This window comes from Lentinula edodes (assembly GCF_021015755.1).
Source record: "Lentinula edodes strain Le(Bin) 0899 ss11 chromosome Unknown C8R40scaffold_5, whole genome shotgun sequence".
Classification (NCBI taxonomy): Eukaryota; Fungi; Basidiomycota; class Agaricomycetes; order Agaricales; family Omphalotaceae; genus Lentinula; species Lentinula edodes.
The window spans coordinates 343433-365335 of record NW_025764311.1 but is presented as its reverse complement, the minus strand read 5'-3'; the positions used below and the strand labels follow the sequence as shown (position 1 = coordinate 365335).

Genomic DNA, 21903 nt, shown 5'->3' with positions numbered 1-21903 from the left:
TGCCCATACCCATATATTGCAGTGGTTTACATATGGGCGATGTAGCGGGCACTGCCGCTTGCCGGCGCTACCTCGGTTATTTCATTAAGGACTCGCAATATACCTACAATGAAGATTTATTGCACCAAGGCTTCATATGTCGTCATGATAAGGAGAGGGAAGAAATAGATGATAATAGAACTGAGGAAGATAGATGAAGAAGAATGAGGTAGGATATCCGGTCATAGGCCAGGTCTCACTTATTCTGAGCAGTTCTGAGCGTAATCAGAATTTTTATTTTTCTTGCCAAGTTATATGAGAGTTTCGCACCGAGACATTTCCCCAGTCATCGAAATAACTCTAGCCCCAATGTCAGCTCCAGACCAGCCATTCACAGACGGGCTTACAGTGTCTAGACCGGGATTAGACAATCGTGTCTACGCTACGGGTGACAGCTTGAAAGGCAAAGCCATCTACTTTCATACAGGTCAGTGGGCGGGAAGGATTATACGAGCTGAATTACATGAATTGCAGCATGCTGAGCTGGGAAGAAAGTAAGTTTCTGTACTCCTCCTTTCTGCTTTTGACCTTGATTCCTTTCGCAGACATACGGAGGTAGATAAAGGACTACTCGATCCACCTCCTGTAGTTGCCCTTCAACTATTCGAGGTCAGTATGATGGGCCAAGAAAATGAGATACTCACTGACGAGTAAGCGGAGGATAAGTATTTTGGCGTTGTACTTTCTCCGCTGATATGATTGCGATAATACTAGAAACATCGATACGATTGGTCTTCTCTGTGTCGCGGAGCTAATACCAGTTGCTGATCTCAGCAGTGGACAACATGCTCTCCTGATGGTTAGTTCGCACAGTAGCTCGTATGAGTATGAAAGTAATCACCACATCATGATGCCTACCAATGTACAGGACTCTTCGTTACTCGAAGAACATCCAGTACCTGAATCAGAAATTGCCCCGCTGGCCTCTAATGCCCTCGTTGGGATTATGACAGTACGACCTCATCTCATCGAGTTTAATGGTCGGAAGAATTTACTTTTTGTATTTTCTGTGAGTCCTGAAGCATCTTTGATGATTTAATCAGATGTTTAGGCTCTGGATAGAACCTACATGTCCTCAGTCTGGGCTTGTTCAGACTGCGATACAAGCTCATTGACTTGCCATCTGCCACTCCAGGGGACCCAGATACAATTATTCAAGCGCAATGCACAGGTGGTGTGTTTCGTGTCTTCTCAGCAGAAGATTTTCCTGGCCTGCAGCCGCTCACAAATTTGACACAAGTGAGTGTACAAGTGTAACAAAGGTTGACCCAGATAAGTCTCATGTTATTTGTGGCAGATACTTTCGACACAAATCGGATTATCATTGAATATCAAACGCGAGGACCTAAAGCGACGAAGAAGACAAAAATGTCATACATAGTTTGTAATATAACAGCCAGAGAAATTGTTTATTCATGTCTTGGGTAAGTAACGTGTAATCGATGTACCGATTTCGATTATGCAGTCCTATATTGTAGTCAATGTTACCAGATTGTACTAGTGAACAGTAGTGAACAGTGAACTAGCTTGTTAGGCGCGGCCAATCCAGATGCACTTACTTAAAATGGAATGTTTCCCGTTCCGTCCTTCTCCGTCTTATAAATATCGTTCCAGATACTTTTTTCTCCTCACTATCATCCATCGATTCTTATCTGTGCTATGGGGATCCTCGACATCGTACCTGTAAGCTTCTATGTACCATCGATTGTTTTGATGAGTGAACGATGAGTTACATCCCAGGCTGGTGTTTTGACTGGCGAAAACGTTGTCAAATTATTCAACTACGCCAAAGAACACAAGGCGAGAAAATCTCGATATGTGTATCATCTTGTTCTTACCATTACTTTCCTTCTAGTTTGCTATTCCTGTGCGTTAACTCTATATTCCATTACAATAATGACAGCTGCTGATTCTGCGCGATACGATACTTGATAAGGCGATTGTGAGTTCTATACCTCTTGTCTTGATGATATCACTAATAGTTCCGTACCCTAGAATGTTACTTCCTCTTCCACAGCCAACGCATGCTTAGAGGCCGCACGGTTAGTTTCATTAGACCTCTTTAGTGGCAAATCATTAAGTGAGGTCCTCACAGAGACATCAAATCTCCCATCATACTCCAAGTCTCTCAAGGCGGTAGTGCATACTTTGCAGGCAAAGGCCTTGCCAATGATAAGCAACAGGCTTCCATCGCCGGTGCTAAAGCGGCTGCGCTCCACATTCGGACTGTTGCTCCTATGTATGGTGTGTACGTAGTATTGGTTAAACTATTGATTCTTTTGGAGATCGCCTGACTATATCCTTCATAGTCCCGTAGTGCTCCACTCTGATCACTGTGCTGAGAAGCTCCTTCCGTGGTTTGACGGTATGCTTGAGGCCGATGAAGCCTACTACAAAGAACATGGAGAGCCTCTATTTTCATCTCACATGCTTGACCTTTCCGAAGAGCCTAAGGAACAAAACATTGCCACTTGTGTCAAATATTTCAAACGTATGGCACCGATGGGCATCTGGCTCGAAATGGAAATCGGCATTACAGGTGGTGAGGAAGACGGTGTCGATAACACTAGCGTGGATAATTCCCGCCTATACACTCAACCGGAGGATATTTGGGATGTTTATAGCGCGTTAAGTGCAATCGCTCCCCACTTCAGCATCGCTGCTGGGTTTGGAAACGTACATGGTGTATACAAACCGGGTAACGTTAAGCTTCAGCCCACTTTGTTGGGCAAACATCAGGCGTACGCAAGCCAGCAATTGGGAGGAAAGGTGGAGAAGCCCTTGTGAGTATAACCCAAATTGGCAGCAAGCACTTCCTTAACCTGATGTCTTATTTAGGTATCTTGTTTTCCACGGAGGCTCAGGTTCCACAAAGGAAGAGATCAAGACTGCTGTCGAGAGCGGTGTGGTGAAGATGAATGTTGACACTGACACCCAATGGGCTTACCTCGTCGGTATACGGGTATGTGAATCATTATCTAAGTACTTTGCCTCGAAGGTTGATATCCACGCTTTCCTGTTTAGGACTTTGTCACCAACAAATCTGGATACCTTCAAAGTCAAGTAGGCAATCCGGAGGGCGCTGACAAGCCTAACAAGAAGGTTTGCCGATACAATCGCTTTATCCTGTGCGATCTGACTTGAAATCTAGTACTACGACCCTCGTGTCTGGGTTCGTGAGGGAGAGAAGACACTCTCTGCACGTGTTAAAGAGGCCTGCGAAGACTTGGGCAACGTTGGGCATCTCTAAGCATATAATTTAGTCCGATGATGAAGGTGACAGTGTGTTCACTGTCAAGAATGAGAACAAAATGTACCCGTACCTACATAATAGATCTTATCATTATTCGTTTTGACGCATTGGCGTTGTCGTTATGTCCCTTGAAGTTGAGGTGTCATTTTTTCTTGTCTTTTACTCTCACGATGTTTTACTACATCTCCTTCCTTCGCCCACCGCCTTTACAAGTTTTGCCTTCTTCCCAAGTCACTATCATCCCCCAAATCGCAAACGATCTCCGGACCGAATCGCTTGAAGACTCGCAGGTCATTTTCTATTCTTGGTTACCGGCGTCCAACAGCACCTTTCTCGACGCCACTAAGCCAGTAGAATTGACCACTTGGAGACAGACAAATGCATACAAAGAGATTACTGTACCTTCACCCCCAGGACTTCGGGATGGACAGTCATGGAGACTAATTCTATCTTCGATGCCGCAGCGCTATTCTATCCACTTGGAAGATGTGTCTGGAGCAGAATCATATCTTGGAAAGACCCCGTTCCCGGTCATATCCATGCCTATAAAATTTACAAGAAATGCAAATCAAAATCGCGCAAAGCAGGAGAAGATTGAACGCTATTACTCCTTCACTGTGCCGAACGCTCAGAACTTTCCTACGTCAAGGGTCGATCTGGCATTGAGAATCACTGAGCAAACTTCCTTCGATTTGGACAAGGTGAGTTTACTCTTTTCATTTAGTGTGTTTATGCTGATCGTGCTTAAGGACTCGTAGAAAAGCTGGGACAGCGGCATTGGGCTTAGCTCATGGCTCGTTGCTCTTGCCGACAATGTCAACAACATTGTTCAAGACTCACCATCCTCCGTTGCGTCGCAGCTCAGGAATGTCCTATTTAGTCCGGGTCCTAGGAAAATAATTGAACTCGGTGAGTAAGATCAACAGATTAATCAGAGCAAACCTTAATATAATCATCTTGTAGGTGCAGGGACGGGAGTGGTCTCTTTGACACTAGGAGCTCTTCGATCTGTGCTCTCCACGAGTGAGGTCAAAGAGGACGATGGCTGCATAATAACAACAGATCTACGTGAGTCGTTCGTTGGTTCATCCAAAGTCCCTACAAGTATCTTATCTGTTTACAGTTTCTGCCATGCCGCTATTGGAGCATAACTTGTCCATGAACTCCCATATGTTCGCGCGGGCTGCTGTTCGTCCAATACCAGAAATCCTTGATTGGGACGAAGAACTTCCGCTTTATACACAAGCCCTGCGTGGACAACTGGATGCAATAATGTAATTTCTGTTCTTTTGTAGGACCGCGGTCTTTTAACAGCCTACCTGTTTTGTTTCTGATTCATAGAATGGCTGATGTTACTTACAACACTGCATCCTTTGGTGCTTTAATCCGAACCCTATGTAGTTTAACCAGACTCAATCCCATCGACCAATTGCCTATCATTCTGCTAGGATACAAGGAGCGCGATGTAGCGGAACGATCTTTGTGGTCGATGGCGGCGGATGTTGGCATTCATTTCGAACGTGTTGGAGACAGGCGAGGAGCAGGAGGCGCTCCTGTTGAGATTTGGTTGGGTCAAATTCAGGGCATCCAATAACTATAGTATGATATTGTACATCGATGTACTAAACATGAAAGTTGTATAGCAAGCAATCCACCCAAAAACCTATAAGCTAGCAACTCGATTACGAAGGAATAAAAAGCACACAGGTAGATACAAATGAAAGTTACAAGAATTATGTCTGGCGATGTTCGTCATCAGATGTATCAGAATCATCCAAAGGTATAAATCGTCTGCCTTCTCGCTAGAAAAGAGTTAGTACATATATATGCACGTGTCAAGCTTCACTCACAAAGGGGGAACGTCGCTGTCGTAGAGTTGGAGGTGCCAAGGGAGTGATGTCCAGTTCCAGGTTCGTATTAGTTGATATGGGTTCTACGTCGGTCGTGGACGCTATCGCTAATGGGGTAGGAGTAAATAGTATAGGTGCCGCTGCGAGGGCTGTATTGGTCTTCGAAAACGTCGTTGGCCGTGACGGAGTATGAACAGCAACAGCATTCTGGAGGCGAGAGGCATGTGCCAAAACGTTAATAGCAGGTTTAAACTTGGATTTTGATCCGATTGTACGACGCGCTTGAACTCTCGGACCTATTTGAACAGAATTTGTTGAGACGTAAGGGGAAGACGGAAGGTGCGAGGAGCTAGCATCCGCAATGGAAACAGTCGGAGAACGTTCCGTGACTTGTTTCAGAGGTGGCTGAACATAACCTTGTCGAAATTGAGAAATAAGATCGCTCGATTTTATGAAAGGAGTTTGGGGAATGATTACAGGAGTTTCGGGTCGAGGCACATGTTCTAGGATATTGGTTTGTTCAGGTAAGTTGGACGAAGAATATGGTGATGCTCTATAGTTTTTCAAAGGCAATTCGGCGAGTGGCGGTCGATAGGTGATTTGAGCTTTCTGCGACTGCTTACGCCCTATGTTAGCAATGATATGATGAGGTCGAGTGAACGAGGTCGAGAGATTTCTGGTTTGTATTGGAGAGGCTGTGACTGCAACTGTACGTCCAACAGTCGGCAGTGGGTGTTCGACGAGGTTCTGGTCCACTCGGAGTCTCTTGCGTTTGACAAAGGAAGAAGAGTTTGAGCGTTTTCTCGACGAGATTTCCGAAGCTGGAGAGGGCATGTTTTTGTGACAGGTAAGTGCAGCGAGCTGAACAGATGGAAGTTTCAATAATGACTCGCTCAGATTGGCTCGTGCGGATTCAATCTGCGGAGGGATAGTCTGCAAAAGAGGAAGCAAAGGAACGAGAGCACTTATGATAGTGCTCTGTTGATCTTGTAATGATTGGAGAGCCTGAGTCTGAATCTGTAGTGTCTGAGAATACGTCTGGTGAAGCTATACGAGCTTGAGTTAGAAGAACACACGCAATCGAGCCAAATTTACCATCTGTAGTGAATCCAGACGCTGATCCATATTTTGCAGTCGAAGTTCGAGTATCTTCTGAACATCTTCCAGCCCACTGGTTTGAGCTGGTTTACCCATGCTCTTTTGGATTTCTGACTGGTTTCTGTTCACTGCGAGCCACGACCTTGGAATCAGAAATCTTGACGCATATAGGAGCTTCAGGAGTAGGAATACGCACATCTATCGACGATATCGTTCATAAAAACCTCCCGGTCCTGTTGGAATAGTGTCTTTACCGTCACGATTTCATGTTTCGCGTTGTCCACTTTCGAAGTTAGATCATCCACGACTTGTCCAAACTTTTGCAGATGTGCTTGTGTATCCAACAAGAGAATACGAGTCGACGTTGCAGATTTGTCGACAGGAGCAAGAGGAGGCAGAGGGAGATCGGTCTTCGTCGGACTGGACAGGACGTCTTTCCGTAACAAATGAGCCCAGAGCACAGAAGAAGCAGAGGATCTTTGAGAATTATCTAGCGATGAGCTAGTTCCAGCACTGGATGAGGGAAAAGAGTCCATGCAGAACCACGACACTCTAATTTCGACACTCTGGTGGACGTGAAGAAGATGGAAACCGGAGGATCGGTCCGGACATGACTGAGTAATGAACTTTCGAATAATACATGCGTGCAGATTAATGTAAGTATATACATAGTACAGATGGGCTGAGTCTTCGCATACAATGAGATGGGGTTGTGAAAGTGATCACAGTGGTGGGAGAGGTCGTCGACATTGAGGACAGATATTCTGTACGGATAATCAATATACTTGAGATACAATCGCAAGCGCAGATACAACGGACCTTAATAGCTAGCCACTGGAATCGTTTGATACACAGCAGTTAGTATGTATAGTCCGAAAACAATGAGAGACTTACGCGTTCAAGACATTCAGTATGCTGCGAATAGATGTATCACCCACTATCTCCCAAGTTCGACCGACAGAAACTCACGAATAGGTGGTGACACGGAGCCAAACTGTAACTCTTTCTGGTAACAGCGCTTCCGACGCCTCTCTGAAACGCATCTAGAAGCCCAGTAGGGTCAATGGCTCCTCCGCCCGCGCGAATATTGGAGGTTATTCTCCTTCCATCCGCCCCGGAGGCCTTGGCATCCCAGTTGCCCGAGGACGCAGAAGTATCATGGGTTTGGCGAAGTGAGGGATCGACAATGATCGCATCCATACAAATTGCACAGTCTCCGAGACTTTTCTCCGGTGACTCCTCATCGGGTAGAGGTAGGGGAGGATGGTAGTTGTAAGTGTTGATTGTCGAGAACTAGACATAACATATCAGCCTTTGTAGGCCAAAGGATCTCTAGGAATTCGTACCCTTTTTGGTAATAAAAACGTAGGTCCAAAATATTCTTGAAGCATCAGTACCATAGCTTGTAAGCAAACAAATGCGGCAAGGTTATAAGACCAGTCTATGTCACATAACGTTATTGGGCTGTAGAGTGACCAGGGAACGGAAGATGCAACGCACATCGGGGTTCAACGTCCAGCACATTTCTTGGACAGGCCAAGAAATCTACGCAGATTTCATCATTGATCATAAACGACCACCAAGTTCTACAACTCACATAACATTAAATATAGCCGACAGATTGTGATGCCGACAAGATATTCCATTGACAATCCACTGCTTCTTCCTCGTCTCATCGATCTCCAAATTTGAGGCAACCAGATGCACGAATAGGTGATCGCCACAAAAAGGAGAGTGAGTGTTGGCGATAGGATTATACGAACAATGGTCGAGAGGAAGACGAAGAGTATGACATCTGGAAAGCATGAGTCTTATGGTTCGTTCGGATGGGACAGTAACTCTCACATAGTCTTGCTTGAGGATCGGTACGGACCTGTTGCCAAAAGAAAGTCCAAAAAGTGACATTCTGAGGAGGGGCCGGCGTAAGTGTCGCAGGTTGAGTAGCAGCGGTAGGTGCGGGAGCATTATCAATTGGCGCTGGTGGTGCATTTGGAGGGTCGGTAGGGAGATCTGTATTGAGCAAAGATGGAGTAGGAACGACTTGAGGTGCAGTTCCAGGCACAGAAGAAGGCGCCGTGACGGGAACTGCAGGTACAGGAACGGGAGGCCGCGGAGGTGGTGCGTCTTCGGGTAATTGTATCTGGTGTATGTTCATCGAAAATTGCTGGTGAAAAAGAAAAAGTAGCCTTAAGAATGAGAAGGGAATTTGACTGAAGAGGATACTGACAGCCTCGTAGAGAAAGATAACACATGCTAGGAAAGATGGGGCGATAAGAGAAAGCGAGGGCCGACCTTCAGCAAGGACTGCAAAAGTTACATGTCCAGCGAAGGAAACCGAATCAATGGTTGATTGTACAAGAAATGTATATCGAGATACTCGAGAAATCCCGGAGGGCGTGGAACTCCGTGCCATCTGGCGGGATAAGAGTATCAGGATTGTAAGATAAGTTACCGCTGCGGTTCCGGCGTCTATAAAATGACCTCTGAGGGCGTGTACACCGCTTCGATGGAGATGTCTTACAAGTTGTGACCTTGCGAAAGAAGGTCCTGGAGCGTAGCCCTTCCATGTTCGAGATTTCATACAACACCCCGCATTCCTTGCTGATGAGGATAGATTTCATGGTAAGTCTCGTAGGCAAATTGGTGCGGATACCAGTTGGTCGCTGTATTTCTTCTTCGTGTGCTTCTATCAAATACGCCGGCACATCCACAGAATCGATCTGAGCATATAGATTGAACGGACAGGCTGTCTTCGGAGGTAAATCTGCAGTCGAGGATGAGAATTGGCAAGGCAAGGAACATGAAATTCCGGACCTTCTAAGGAATCCTCGATAATACCCGCATCGATCAAATTCTTGAGTTTATCAATTCGAGAAGAAAGTTCCGGTTCAATCAATAGAGCAATCTCACTCTTCGTGTCTTCGGGTACAATTGATGGAAGAAGACGGATATCGACAGCCCGGCTGCGATGTAGCAACATGAATTTTTGTTATAACGAAATAGAGCATGTACTCACTTGGGAGGTTCTGCCAAACCATAGATTGTCCCATTCTTCAAAAAATGAACACCCTCAAATTCCAGTCGTAAATCTTCCCCTATACTTGCATCTGAGAACTCAATTCTTCCCTATTACCGTATCGTGGTTCGTGATAAATTCAGATTCAAAGACAAACCGAAACTTACATGTATCAGGGCAATATTTTCAGTCACATTGGCGCTCGAGTTAGCAGACAGCAGAGGTATCTTTTCAACGACACTAAAGGCCACTTTCTGCGGTGCCGACCAATTCCACACCCCCAGCTTTTCCAGGATTTCAGTCATGTTCTCATTGCCATCTTTCATGTAGTCCTGGATTATATGCTTTGAAGGATATGATTCGGTAGAATTCGCTAGGTAAGGTGGTGTTATGTTGTAGAGATGAAGGTCACCATGGATGAAACCAGTGATATTCTGGTAATAGGATGAATATATAGGGTCCATAGAACCATTAGAAGGAAGGAAAGTTTCAAGCAACGGTAGGACGGAAACATTCTGCTCTGGCTGACTGAATGTTCAGAACACGATGATACATGAAGGCATAGATACTAGATCTACACTCACAAGACTGAAGTTCGCTGTATCACCATCCATCCACGCTGTGAAATTCGACTTCTGGTAGGTCAATTTCCGGAGAGCCTCTTGATATTGGTGCCTTGCAAGAAACTCTTCGCCATTATGACTGGTGAACAATAGCAACATTAACATGACGAAGAGGATTGACGGTAAAGGTCCTCGTTGTTGAGGGGTTCTCCCGAAGAGACCTGACTCTTCCTCTCGAGTAGGATTATCCATACTGAATAACCTCAAGAGCAGTGTTGAAAGAACAGCGACAGTAATCTGAATAAAGCAACAGCAGACCAGAGACCCGGGCCGGCGACCGTGACTTTATTTCAACCTCAACTTTCAACAATGTTCAATCAAAGTGGTAGTCGTCGGTGGGAGCACTTCCAGTCAGCGCTACAACTTGCAGTCCAAAAATCTGCTCGGAAGTGGTCGTAAGCTCGCTGCTTCAAACCGCCAAAATTGTTTCTCATCCTTCCAGATATGAAGATTTCACGCAATGCTTTCCTCTATATGCCGAAGAAGACCTGAACGGGGCCTCTACGACGTTTAACACGATATCTGACTATATAGAGACACAAGCCTTGGTATAATCTCTGCTAGTCCCTCACGTTTCAGCTCACCTAGTCCCGTATACCTAATAGCGAGACTTGGAAAAGATATTCGAAACATACAACCTTCGCGAAAATATTGACACATTACACACCATTGTGACAGAAGCGAAAGAACGCAAAAAGGCTGGCGTCTCTCCTGGCAAAGATATTTGGAGAGAGGATCTTGATGCACGTAGTGCGATAGCCTCGAGAACGGTTCCAGTGTTGGAACAAGAGGCGAAGAGGTTACGAGATTCATTAGCTGCAGTGAGTTTTGAAAACATTTTCACTATGCGGAACTCGACTCATGCACTGGGCTTAGTTGGAAGCCACAAATGCTGAAACTGAAGTCGAGATTAGAGCAAATGTTGACACTGCAGACCGCGCCGATGAACGTGCTGCGTTACTATTTAAACAGGTGCATAAGGTGGGAAATGATACCTACGTCCGGTGTCCTAGACGTTTACCATCGGTCGCTTAGGCTCTCGAAGAGTGGCAACAGGTATCTCCTGATGTTGAAGCGTGGACCGTCACCAATTCCGAAAGCTCTGAGCCTCAACTTCATGGCTAATATATCCATTCATTTCAACATTTCTGAAAGATGTTTTTCCATGTCTCTGTGTAGCGATATCTCATCATGTAGCCTTTTGAAATTTCGAATTCTTTTTAACGTATTGCGTGTCAACCTATTCAATCATCGACCAGTATGCTTCATTCCAACCCACATAGCATACGGTCTCTTCATTATCGCATCCCCACCCTTTCCTATCCTCCAAATCTCCCATGCGGGGACATTCAACCAACAAGACAAGAAGTCCCGGATGACATCCTCAGCTCGGAGCTCAACTACGACTAGCACCGTAGTGACATTTGGGATAGCAATGTAGTCGATTGTCGCCAGAAGAGGAGGTATTAGAGAAGGATGGTATATACAGTCAACAACCAGGATCAGATCGACAGGATTAAAATTGAAAACTCGCGAACGGTTGCTCGGAGAAGTATTTTGCAGTTCCACCCAATCTAAGGGTGTCAAAGATATATTAGAGTCTTGAGGCCATTCGGGAAAGTTTAATACGAGATTCTTGTGGATGAGAGGCAGTAGATCAGGTAAATCTGTGCATGTGTAGTTGCGCACGAACGGTGAAAGTGCAACACAAAGTATTCCTGTGCCGGACCTGAAGGTGGCATGTTAGAGCGGAAGACCGTGAACGATAAATGAGCTATGGATACCCCAACTCTAATAGATGTGCGTTTTTCAATTGTGTGAGATCCAAGAATGGATGAAGAGTCGATGGAAAGCGCTCATGTTGTAGGATGCTGAACGCCAGATCCACACTGGATAAAATGTAACGATTTAGGTCAGTTCACTAAAAGCATGCAAAAATAGAACATTGATACCTGGCTTTCCACACGACGCTCCCAGTGTCTCCTTTGCGGCTGTGTAAAGCAGTTTTGTCCTGAATGATCTGCATCTCCAGCTCAATTAAATCCGGCGCACAAGCAATCCGCTTCTTCCGAGCTCTTCTTGAACGTTTTGATCTTGCTGGCAGTGGTAGTTCCGAAGACGAGGCTGACTCGGAAGCAGCAGAAACATTCGCTACAGGGTTTGTCAGTAGATATTTAACCGTAAGAATGTCTTGATGAGAATCGACGTGGCCCAAGCCACGGAATGAGGCCATTGCGCTAGTAGGAGACTGGTGATCTTGCACTTGGAGATCGGTGTAGAGAATGAAGACCTTATTACAGTTAAGCAGCAAGATTAAAATCATAATCAATGCGCCTTCGGTATATGAGTGTACCTCTTCGTCTGCATCAACAACCTGTTCAGAATCTTTCGGTAAATAGCATAACCCTTTCTTTATTTGCTCTAATGAGGCCATCATGAAGAATATCATACAGCGAGGAAATGTGACTGTCAAGAGCAGGTCAAGAGCGAGCGGGAAACTAGGGTTATAATAGGGTTAGGACCAGAATTCCTTTGAGCTGATGCTTCGACTTTGTACCAGAAATTTACGAAGGAATGGTTTTCTCTACCGTCCGCTGACTCGAAATTTCTCGTACTCAAAACACCTTCTGTCTACAAAGAACTTCAGCCAACTGCATGCAAGTCCTGGTAAACAAACAACCGAAACTTTCGCGAATTCTGTTCGACCATCCATCCGAAACCAGGTGTTGGTAAGTGTGAGTTCACTTTATTTCTCGATACGAACTAATAATTGCAATAGTTCTTCCTCTTCGGATCTTCTTCCATCCTCCTATACTCAGCATGGGCCACAAACATTGAAACAGCTATAGTTCTCGAAAAATTGAAGTCTCAATCAAGCGTATGGCAAGCCCAAAGCATAGCAAATGTGGATCTCAGAAGGTTTCAGCAAATGGAATTGGTCAAGGTCAGTAGATATCAATCAATTTATATGTTTTCTTTGACCAAATTACAGGGCCTACGCTCCACTTACAAATACCTGAACACTCAAGCAGCTGAAATTCCACAGCTCATCCGACCCTATCTAAATGCGGCCTACGTCGCTCTGCTACAACCCTACGCAGACGCGTCGGAGGGTCGCCGTCTGTGCTGGAAGATCTGCCTGCTGAACACAGGTATATGGCTTATGTGGCAGTTCCAGAGACTTCAGCCGATGATGAATCGCGCCTTTGTACATCAGCCGCTATCTGGTCTTACTTACACTCTGTTATCGAGTACATTCAGGTTTTTGATTTTTGCATTCTCATGGTTGAACCTACTACTGAATGATGAATTTCTTAGTCATTCTAGTCTCCTTCATCTCGCATTCAATTGCCTCGCCTTGGAAGGATTTGGTCTGGTCTCGCAGTCAGTCATAAGGAACGTTTCCGCTGATAATGTTTTGCAGGATCCGCCGCCACCACTTACCTTAGACAAGCACAGGACAAAAATGTCCCAGGTCAACTAGAATCAACTAGTTCTTATCATTTCCTATCGTTTTACGTATCTGGCAAGTCTCGATTTCGCTCGGATGTACTACTCTCCTGATGTACTCTCAGCGGGTATATTTGCCAGCCTCGTATCCCACGTCGCAAACGCTCGAATCCGATATCCGAAATTAATCGCGCAGCTCTCCTCCCCAGCTAGCAGGACCCCAGCGACTGACACTTGGGCATCTGCGGTCGCTGCCGCTTCTTCAACAGTAGGGAAATCTGCTACTACTGCCTCAGTTGCCTCAGCTTCTGCGGTAACAATTCCAGGAAGTCTAGGAGCTTCCGGGGCTGTATATTCTTGCGTGACCCTGGTAGCGCTAGCCTATCCAGACTCACAAGTCTCATTGATTTTCCCGCCCGTTACCCCAATAGGTATTCAGACCGCCGCCTTGGGTATCTTGACCTTGGACATGATTGGTATATATCGCGGATGGCGAATGCTGGATCATTGGGCTCATCTGGGTGGTGCTGCATTTGGGGCCTTGTATTTCTACTACGGTCCTTCGGTGTGGAGTCACACCCGGGCAATCTTGTGAAAGCTCGGAAGTAGAAAAATGTCCGTCAGTGTCTTGTGTCTTTTGCAATGGTTCTGTAGCCTGATAATCACCGCTCATTATATTTTGTTGTAGTAACTATCTCATCCAGTAATTGACCTAGTCTAATGCTGTCATCAGATTGCTGAAAGAACCAAGTAAAATTTATTCCCCATCTTTCCGTATGTTTTCCAAACGGAGTATGAACTTGCAACGTCTTCCTTTGTACTTTGTACCAAACGTCTCCAGCTCCTGTCTCTTCGATTCATTCTTTTCCTTCTCATGAACTTCCCATAGCAGAATGCTATAAGTGCCTGCTTGGAAATCACAGAGTCTTTCAGTCTTCCGCGGCCCCAGTTTGTAAGAATGGCGCGCGAAAAGCTCTACACCTTCTCTGAAACTTGTGCGTATCTTTCCGTTCGGACGAATATGTACATTCTTCCCCTGTTCTTCCCCATCTTGTTCTCTTGGTTTGTAGCTAGTTCTGATAGTAATGGTGATACACACAGCAGGCTCTACATTGTTTCTGAATCTCGTGCGTATTCTTCCGTTCGGGCGGATGTATTATCTTCCTCATTGTGGCACGGAGCTTCATGATGTGCCCGTAGCTTACAAGGCCTGGAGTACGCCTATGTTACGGACTGGTGAGCGCAATTTCTATATTATACTTGAACTACTATGCTCGCGTCGTCCAATCTCATCTTTATCAGGTTGATGATCGTAAATCCGCAGGTGAGGACCGTTGTTAAGGCGGTGATACTTACATTCTCACCTTCATGGCCAGTATGTTCGTGCAGTTACTACTAGGCCCCACTGTTGTGGCTGCACACCTTGCTTGAGATCAAAAATGCGGCGCGCGTAGGGCGCGCCGCGAGGTGAGGGTGTCCAATTATAAGCAAGATGATTGAAGTGATTTGGCTGACAGCGTTGAAATCAAACATAGCAAATATGTGCCTGCACATCAAGTGGTCAAATACCGAGTGGAATAGACCTTGCAAGCAAGGTGACATACAATCTGTTTTGTCACCTTGCTTGGCTAGGTTTCTCGCAATCTTTAATTTTCATTCCATATCGCAAAGGTGTCACGACATGGCTTCCTTCTCGGCCCATTTGCTCGTTGCGACTATTTCTGAGGGATTAACAAACCTCCCAAGTCCCTTTTTGAACTTTGTTCATTGGCGCTTGTGAATAGTCTTCCTTTACCTCCAAGAGTGTAACTCAAAATTGCAGGAAATGCAGCAGGGGGAGGTGGGAGGGGGGAAGTGGGAATAGGAACCACATACAATTAAGAGTTGATCATTGCCCCCATTCATGAACAGAAAAAAGTGAAGCATACAATTTGAGAATGTAGAGACATCTCTGCCACTGAGAAGTTTGTCGAGGGATGAGGATATCATAAGCATATTAATATCCTGGTCATATGAATATTTACTTTTGTCACTGTACCTATGTAAAGAACAAGTTCTCCTTTCCCGAGTCGCGTGACTGCCTGGCCCCATTCTCACCCTCGCACCACCATGACCGCCACAGCTGCCGCCAGCAAAGAGCTCAATTATATGTTTGCAAATATTGAAGACAATAAACTAGTGGAAGACCCTGATGATCCGATGTTCGACTATGGAGGTCCAGGAGATAATTTCACTTCCTTCATAACTCCCATTCGAAAACAGCGACCCCAAATCCATCGCAAATGGGTTCTTCTAGTGCGTTGCTCAAAAACAACTTTCCATAAATTCATATCTCTGCATAGGTCCCTGAAATTCCGATTATTTATGCCCCTGACGAAACTCTCTGGGATCGTGTCGCAGAATGCCCGCCTGTCGAATACAAGACCGGATATTGGCGTGTCTGGGTGTCTGGCCCCCTTCCTGCCCCTGTTCCGCCCATAGATCCCGTCTCTATATCCGTTTTTATCGTTCCCCGTTCTCAATACGCACAGCTGAATGAGGCACGGGACAAGTTGACCGATTTGCGGGTGAAGAACATCTTTCAACGTCCTCAGAAGGCTCCTTCCAAGGGTGCAACCGCCTCTACTTTCATCAACGACCACAAATCCAATCCCATCGCTATTGGGAGGCCCAAGCAGGACGACTTCTATCACGTCCCTATTTCCCTCTTCCATGCCGAATTTGCTCAATTCAAAGAAGATATTGTTTCCGGCGCTCTTGATCAAGAATTGTCACCCCTCGCTTACAGGTGGTCGAAGGAACTTTCAGGCTTCTTTGAGGACGAGAATAAGCGAGAGTCCAAGTTTCACGAGCTGCTATCTGATTTACTTGACGGTTACAAGGTGGTGAAGAAACGAATCGACTCGTTCGAAACCGACGGAGGCATTGATCCGAAGGATTCAGATTTACCAGACCTGTTGGTTAAGCCCTTGCTTGTGGAGGTCAAGATAGAATTCACCCAAGGATCGTGTGACGCTGTCTTCGAGATCGTACTTTATGATCAGGAAGGTGTCAGGCACATCCTTTCAAACGATAAATACAAAGGTGATTGGCGAAAGACAAGGATTCCCTCTGTCCTCGTCATTCATAACGGTATGTCACGAACCGAACCTTTGCTTTTGGTTTGTCTGATTCCAGCATGTCACAGGCCCCAATGTTCAGGCTCTAGGTGCTGTCTATCTAACTGATCAATACGTCGAAGTGCTCTCACCTTCCCTGCCGCTCTACTTCAGCGAGTACGATACCCGTTCTATGGAAAATCTTCTCAGATTTATGACAGCCCTCCGGAATCTCTTCCGCTCTCTTGTCAAAGTTTACGAAAAGCCAAACGAATACGCTATTGAATCTGATCAAGCAAGTTTCCCTTATCCTCGCTCATACCGGTCTTCCGGAACCACAGTCAAGTTCACCTACATCGAGCGAGTCAGCCAGATCCGCCTCGTATTCACCGCTCGTACTGAGGGTGATCAAGATATCATCGTCAAATTTGGATACGGGCCTTACGGAGTTGAGGCGCACCAGGCAGCAGCTGAATCTGGCTTTGCCCCAGCTCTGCTGAGCCATTCCAATCTTGCTGGTGGCTGGTGGATGGTAGTGATGGAGAACTTGGAAAGTGACTTTCAACCATGCGACGATTTTGACATCCTCGAGCCGTCTTGCAAGGATGCGATTACAGAGTCTGTGTCGAAGTTTCACAAAATGGGTTTTGTTCATGGTGATTTGCGTGACACGAATGTGTTTGTGCGTCGAAAACAGGATAGATGGCAATGTCAGCTCATTGACTATGATTGGGCCGGGCGAGAAGGAGAAGTCGTGTATCCGATTGGAGTGTACAGCACTCACATTGTCTGGCGACCCGAGCTTCATCTGGATGGACAGTTAATTACCTTTGAGCATGACAATTTAACGGTAAACGAATTTTTGAGACGACGCACTAAAATCATTCGTTTTTAGACTTGAGCCAGTAGTTTCGGATGTTGACGCTTTGGAAACTGAAAGGTGTCAGTGAACAGCCCTCCAGCTATTCAAGAGGCAACTGAGGCCTGTCTCTGGCCTATCTGGTCTAATTGTTGGAACTTCAAAGAGAGCAATCCCTATGAGTTACCATCACGGTAGAGAACCGTGAATGTATATTATTAGTATAATACACATGCAAATATTGCTATGATAGCTAAAATTGTCCAATGATGCAAGTCCCAAATCACTACTCTATGGTACAAAAAACCGGGCCCACTGCCCAGCGTACGAAGAGGTGCAGATAGCTGTGAAATCAACTGCGCATCTAAATCGCAGCTAAACTACGACCTCCTCTCCCATGGTTAGACTATATGCATATCGAGGGAAAAACCATCGTCATAGCAATAACAAGTAGTGATAGAGCAGGACCTGAGAGTAATGATTGAATGATTGATGCACCGTTGGCGTCTCGCGTTCCAGCAGTGGCAGTGGCAGATATAGTAGCGGCAGCGGAACCAATCGTGGCACTTGGGACCGCAGCGTTGACACCGTTCATAGCTAGTGCTTCAGCAGATAATGTAGCAAATCCAACAGAGGCTGGGTTGTATCGGAAAACAGAGTAGACGTTTTTCTATTATAAAATGGCAAATCTCAGTGTGAGTTCGTTCAAGAAAACAGATAGGAATCACGGACCAGGAAAGTATCACCAACAATCCAGGCAGGTGCATTGTTACCGGTCGTCAGAGAAAAAAAGGCCCCCATACAGGTATCTTCATTCAATTGCTCGGCTTGGAAATCTGCATTGCTGATAGCCCAGCTTTTTCCACCAAATGCCATCGTAACGTTGACGGTTGTCGAGCAAGCTAAAAAGGTTCATTTGTTTACAGGACAAACGTAAAAGGAGAGAAACAGTATTCACGATAGATGTAGTAACCCTCGAGCTGGCCGGTTCCTGCTTCAGCATTGGGAATGTTGCTATAGATTTCGGCGACAGCATCTGCAGGGCCACCTATAAGAGTAGTACCAGTGTCGATTGCGGCAAGAGCAGATGATCCAGAGGAGATGGTGATTGCGCTTCCTTGGGACGTTATGGCTAACAGCGGACGGACAGTTAGAATCTGAAAATCAAATACAGAACGTGATAATCAACTGACAAGAGACAGTTTGCAGCCAGTAAGATTCTTCATTATCGGGAATGTCATTGTAATCAATGTCGCCAGTGTAAAGACTGGTATTAGTAGCACCTATAATGTTAGTTAATCAGTACAGCTCGCGTGGACGATCCAAAATGACCAACCCATAGTGAATGTCCCTCCAGGCTCAAGGTCGGTCGCCTTGGAGTCGTTATTAAATCTAGTTATAGAGACATCAAGTCAGACATGATATGAACAGAAAAATCAAAAACAGACGGTACCTTGTCAGTTGAAATGCCATGAGCGGCTGATCCCATGCACCGCTTGATGCCAGTGTCTCCCAGAGAGGTGATGCCCCAGAGGAAGCAATGGTCTGAAAGGCGAGACCAAGCAAGCCAGACACAGGGCTGTTCAACAGACCATCCGAGACTTGGTCGCAAACACCGAATACTTGATTTGACACAGAAAACCCAGCCATTTGAACAATATCTTCACCGAGAGTACCGGCAGCATCGCCACTACCGTAGGTAATAGAGAATTCCGTCGATTTGTTCTGGAAACTAGAGGAAGAGGAGGACTTGAACGTAGGAATTCCTTCACATGCTGATTCTGTGCAGGTCGAACTTGCTAACCACAGGTCACTGTAGTAGAAAGGTTAGAAGATAGGGCGTATGAAGATCATCGAGGGTACAACTACGCACGCAGAACCAGTATCCAGGATAACATCATACGCCACTGGCGGTGTACCAACAGCCACAGAACCGAAGAAGCTAAAGGATGAGTGTTAGAAACTACGGCGAAATAAGCTTTGGAGCCACTAACCTGGAGTCTGCTTTTTGGTTGACAATCCTACACAATTAGTCATGAGTAACGCTGTAAAAGAAGAAAGTAAGAGGAATACGAACAAATTTTGACCAGAACTTCGCTTTGCTTTCGAGGACGGGTTTCCATACTTTGTCTCCACATTAGCCTTGTGCGCCTGGGCCCAAGAACCAATTTCATCAGCAGACCGAGCTTCTGGAGCTCTTCTTCTGAGGTTCATCGATAACGACAATGGAGAGGAACGTGGAGCAGCATAAACAACATTAGCCGACAGCGAGACCAGCAGTGCCAGGGGAGATAGTGATGAGAACGGAACCATTGTGTGGGAATATAGAAATGGACGAAGGATAGCGATGAAGGTTAAATGGGCGTGTTATAGGGAAATAAGGAAAGGGATGAGCGGGCTATGCTCGTCCAGCGAGAGGACAATGAGGTATATGTAGAAGGGTGGAAAAATAAAGACCATCGGCAACTGCGCAGTAACTAAATGATTGCATTACCTAATTCTTGGCGTTGTCCGGTTAGGTCCCGGCTTGTGCAGTGTTCTTCGATCCCGAATTCTGTCTTTTGTTTTCTCTCGAAAGCGCTGTCTATTGCAGCAGCCAGCCATCGTCATTAAGGGTTTATTCGAATTTCTATTGTGCTTCATTTCATGTATCAGGACGATTAGAGAGAATTTGAGTACCTTGCTGCATCAGCAAAGCGCAGTAATCCGAATGGGTATGACCCGCTATGGCTAGTATTCCCGGATGGTGGCTGCGGAAAGCACACCAATTACAAAGGTCTCAACGAAAGTCATAGACATACATTTTGGAACAGCTTGGAGATGGCAACCTGTTACTCAGATCGGAAAGCAGATAGAAGCTGTACGCAGAGACACCTCCGGCCGCGGTCACATTTAAGAAATAACGCGACAAATCGAGTGGTATTACCCAAGTACAAAGATAGAAGTTGAGGATAGTAAAGTACAGGATACATGAGAATAATGATAGAACAAACATGACACGAGATAACCCATTATGAGCGCTCGCCCCTCAATCTACGGGCCAAAGCAAGATCCTTGGGCTGGATGGTAACACGCTTAGCGTGGATAGCAGCAAGATTGGTGTCTTCGAACAGCGAGACAAGGTAAGCCTCGGCGGCCTCCTGAAGAGCCATGACTGCTGAAGATTGGAAACGAAGATCGGTCTGGAGCATAATGAGAAAAGGGAAAAGGTAAAGAAAAACATTTCACGCACCTTGAAATCCTGAGCGATTTCACGAACAAGTCTTTGGAAAGGAAGCTTGCGGATAAGCAGCTCGGTGGATTTTTGGTAACGTCTAATTTCACGAAGAGCGACAGTTCCAGGCCTGAATCGATGAGGCTTCTTTACACCACCAGCTGCAGTCTACAGAGGAACAGGTTGAGAAAGAATGAAAAGAAAAAGCCAAATAGTACCGACAGCAGTCTTTCGTGCAGAAGACTTGGCAGCCAATTGTTTACGAGGTGCCTTTCCTGGAAAACCGATAGTTAGAAAGGCGATAAGAGAAGGACACCGAGTTAAGTTGCTCACCTCCAGTAGATTTACGAGCAGTCTGTTTGGTACGGGCCATGGCGATTTGAGGGGGGATAACTTTAATGTGGTGTGGTGATGTGGTAGTGACGGTTGTGGTCGAAAAAGTTGAAGATAATTCGGAGTTTCAAACTCCCTTTATTTATACAAACGCGACGCGCTGTATTGCACGTGATCGAGAGCGCGTTGAGACCGTTCAACAAATTTATGTAAGCACAGCCACCTGGCGGATCTATATAAGTTATTTCGGATCCTCTTCCGCTGCTACCATAATCGCCGTTACTTGATCTGTCACTCGACCTTCTTTCTTCAAATCTCAATACTTCACAATGTCTGGTCGTGGCAAAGGTGGAAAGGTGAGGCGTTACGGGAAACTCGACTTGAACCTTCGCTCATCGTTGAAAACTACCAGGGCCTCGGAAAGGGAGGAGCCAAACGTCACCGTAAAATTCTACGTGACAACATTCAGGGTATGTCTGCTTCCTCGTCCCATTATGACAATTGTCTCATTGCATTTGCCGTTGTGCAGGTATAACAAAGCCCGCTATTCGTCGTCTTGCGCGTCGTGGAGGTGTTAAACGTATCTCTGGTCTTATCTACGAAGAGACTCGTGGTGTTCTCAAGATCTTCCTCGAAAATGTGTGTCTTGTTCATTTTTGTGTTTTCCGTCTTCCTCATCCAGCTATCCTCTTAGGTCATTCGAGACTCCGTAACATATACCGAACACGCGAAACGGAAGACGGTCACCGCTCTCGATGTGGTTTATGCTCTTAAGCGGTCAGGGCGTACACTGTATGGTTTTGGTGCATAGGATTTGTTCAAGCTGTTGTATCTTACGTTCACGGTGTACTTTTACTGTAATTTATCCGCTTTATATTCTATTCTCATTTACACACTCATCCCTTGGTCCTTGGGTTTTTTTTGGCTAAATATTGCTGCCACTCAATGTCCCTAGTGGTCCCGAATGAACTCGCTAAGAGGAACTACGAACAAACGGCATTTGAGGGCATTCATCACATTAGATGCTTCCCCGAAGTTCTGTTGCCCAGCCTTGCCCAGCTCTACATACA

At 45.7% G+C, this 21903-nt stretch overlaps 12 protein-coding genes across 12 annotated transcripts; 7 read left to right on the top strand and 5 right to left on the bottom strand.

Annotated features, from left to right (window-relative positions):
- Positions 1 to 380: 380 nt before the first annotated feature.
- Positions 381 to 1559, top strand: C8R40DRAFT_684902 (velvet factor). Its single transcript, XM_046235866.1, has 6 exons — positions 381 to 533; positions 599 to 689; positions 754 to 838; positions 908 to 1048; positions 1102 to 1278; positions 1337 to 1559. Exons 1-6 carry the CDS (start codon positions 503 to 505, stop codon positions 1418 to 1420), a joined length of 609 nt encoding a protein of 202 aa, XP_046089996.1. The 5' UTR covers positions 381 to 502; the 3' UTR covers positions 1421 to 1559.
- Positions 1560 to 1698: 139 nt separating this feature from the next.
- C8R40DRAFT_1037179 (uncharacterized protein) lies at positions 1699 to 3289 on the top strand (the record flags this gene model as incomplete). The annotated part of the gene is made up of 8 exons (XM_046223641.1): positions 1699 to 1722; positions 1780 to 1857; positions 2035 to 2081; positions 2135 to 2287; positions 2349 to 2822; positions 2878 to 3001; positions 3064 to 3141; positions 3191 to 3289. 8 exons carry the CDS (start codon positions 1699 to 1701, stop codon positions 3287 to 3289), a joined length of 1077 nt encoding a protein of 358 aa, XP_046089995.1.
- A 173-nt stretch (positions 3290 to 3462) lies between these two features.
- On the top strand, positions 3463 to 4886 carry C8R40DRAFT_1166874 (putative methyltransferase-domain-containing protein; the record flags this gene model as incomplete). Its single annotated transcript, XM_046230921.1, has 5 exons — positions 3463 to 3993; positions 4051 to 4201; positions 4256 to 4360; positions 4416 to 4566; positions 4634 to 4886. The coding sequence occupies 5 exons, from the start codon at positions 3463 to 3465 to the stop codon at positions 4884 to 4886; spliced, it is 1191 nt and encodes a 396-aa protein (XP_046089994.1).
- A 1318-nt stretch (positions 4887 to 6204) lies between these two features.
- Positions 6205 to 6776, bottom strand: C8R40DRAFT_1036697 (uncharacterized protein; the record flags this gene model as incomplete). Its single annotated transcript, XM_046223602.1, has 2 exons — positions 6205 to 6368; positions 6437 to 6776. The coding sequence occupies 2 exons, from the start codon at positions 6774 to 6776 to the stop codon at positions 6205 to 6207; spliced, it is 504 nt and encodes a 167-aa protein (XP_046089993.1).
- A 186-nt stretch (positions 6777 to 6962) lies between these two features.
- C8R40DRAFT_1158846 (uncharacterized protein) lies at positions 6963 to 10071 on the bottom strand (the record flags this gene model as incomplete). The annotated part of the gene is made up of 14 exons (XM_046229787.1): positions 6963 to 7004; positions 7060 to 7074; positions 7135 to 7155; positions 7210 to 7533; positions 7587 to 7681; positions 7741 to 7785; positions 7838 to 8035; positions 8086 to 8404; positions 8468 to 8709; positions 8762 to 9004; positions 9055 to 9203; positions 9257 to 9366; positions 9424 to 9780; positions 9841 to 10071. The coding sequence occupies 14 exons, from the start codon at positions 10069 to 10071 to the stop codon at positions 6963 to 6965; spliced, it is 2391 nt and encodes a 796-aa protein (XP_046089992.1).
- C8R40DRAFT_685678 (uncharacterized protein) lies at positions 9837 to 11253 on the top strand. Its single transcript, XM_046235867.1, has 5 exons — positions 9837 to 10274; positions 10322 to 10427; positions 10485 to 10700; positions 10756 to 10860; positions 10915 to 11253. Exons 1-5 carry the CDS (start codon positions 10189 to 10191, stop codon positions 11002 to 11004), a joined length of 603 nt encoding a protein of 200 aa, XP_046089991.1. The 5' UTR covers positions 9837 to 10188; the 3' UTR covers positions 11005 to 11253.
- C8R40DRAFT_1037397 (putative methyltransferase-domain-containing protein) lies at positions 11128 to 12202 on the bottom strand (the record flags this gene model as incomplete). The annotated part of the gene is made up of 3 exons (XM_046223662.1): positions 11128 to 11608; positions 11664 to 11768; positions 11832 to 12202. The coding sequence occupies 3 exons, from the start codon at positions 12200 to 12202 to the stop codon at positions 11128 to 11130; spliced, it is 957 nt and encodes a 318-aa protein (XP_046089990.1).
- Positions 12203 to 12390: 188 nt separating this feature from the next.
- C8R40DRAFT_1087753 (uncharacterized protein) lies at positions 12391 to 14329 on the top strand. Its single transcript, XM_046227386.1, has 7 exons — positions 12391 to 12608; positions 12659 to 12823; positions 12872 to 13140; positions 13198 to 13250; positions 13304 to 13405; positions 13455 to 13944; positions 14018 to 14329. Exons 1-6 carry the CDS (start codon positions 12420 to 12422, stop codon positions 13922 to 13924), a joined length of 1248 nt encoding a protein of 415 aa, XP_046089989.1. The 5' UTR covers positions 12391 to 12419; the 3' UTR covers positions 13925 to 13944; positions 14018 to 14329.
- Positions 14330 to 15438: 1109 nt separating this feature from the next.
- C8R40DRAFT_1166869 (uncharacterized protein) lies at positions 15439 to 17322 on the top strand (the record flags this gene model as incomplete). The annotated part of the gene is made up of 3 exons (XM_046230920.1): positions 15439 to 15624; positions 15672 to 16461; positions 16517 to 17322. 3 exons carry the CDS (start codon positions 15439 to 15441, stop codon positions 17320 to 17322), a joined length of 1782 nt encoding a protein of 593 aa, XP_046089988.1.
- A 160-nt stretch (positions 17323 to 17482) lies between these two features.
- Positions 17483 to 19807, bottom strand: C8R40DRAFT_1087736 (aspartic peptidase domain-containing protein). Its single transcript, XM_046227385.1, has 9 exons — positions 19364 to 19807; positions 19281 to 19307; positions 19160 to 19228; positions 18740 to 19099; positions 18623 to 18678; positions 18480 to 18569; positions 18245 to 18418; positions 18019 to 18188; positions 17483 to 17956 (listed from the first exon to the last, which is right to left on the bottom strand). The coding sequence occupies exons 1-9, from the start codon at positions 19597 to 19599 to the stop codon at positions 17693 to 17695; spliced, it is 1446 nt and encodes a 481-aa protein (XP_046089987.1). The 5' UTR covers positions 19600 to 19807; the 3' UTR covers positions 17483 to 17692.
- On the bottom strand, positions 19808 to 20597 carry C8R40DRAFT_1087734 (uncharacterized protein). The gene is made up of 2 exons (XM_046227384.1): positions 20519 to 20597; positions 19808 to 20468 (listed from the first exon to the last, which is right to left on the bottom strand). The coding sequence occupies exon 2, from the start codon at positions 20279 to 20281 to the stop codon at positions 20066 to 20068; it is 216 nt and encodes a 71-aa protein (XP_046089986.1). The 5' UTR covers positions 20282 to 20468; positions 20519 to 20597; the 3' UTR covers positions 19808 to 20065.
- A 645-nt stretch (positions 20598 to 21242) lies between these two features.
- C8R40DRAFT_1036763 (histone-fold-containing protein) lies at positions 21243 to 21644 on the top strand (the record flags this gene model as incomplete). Its single annotated transcript, XM_046223610.1, has 3 exons — positions 21243 to 21303; positions 21363 to 21472; positions 21528 to 21644. Coding segments are annotated over 3 exons (288 nt in total), but the record flags the coding sequence as incomplete, so codon positions are not given.
- Between the last annotated feature and the right edge of the window lie 259 nt (positions 21645 to 21903).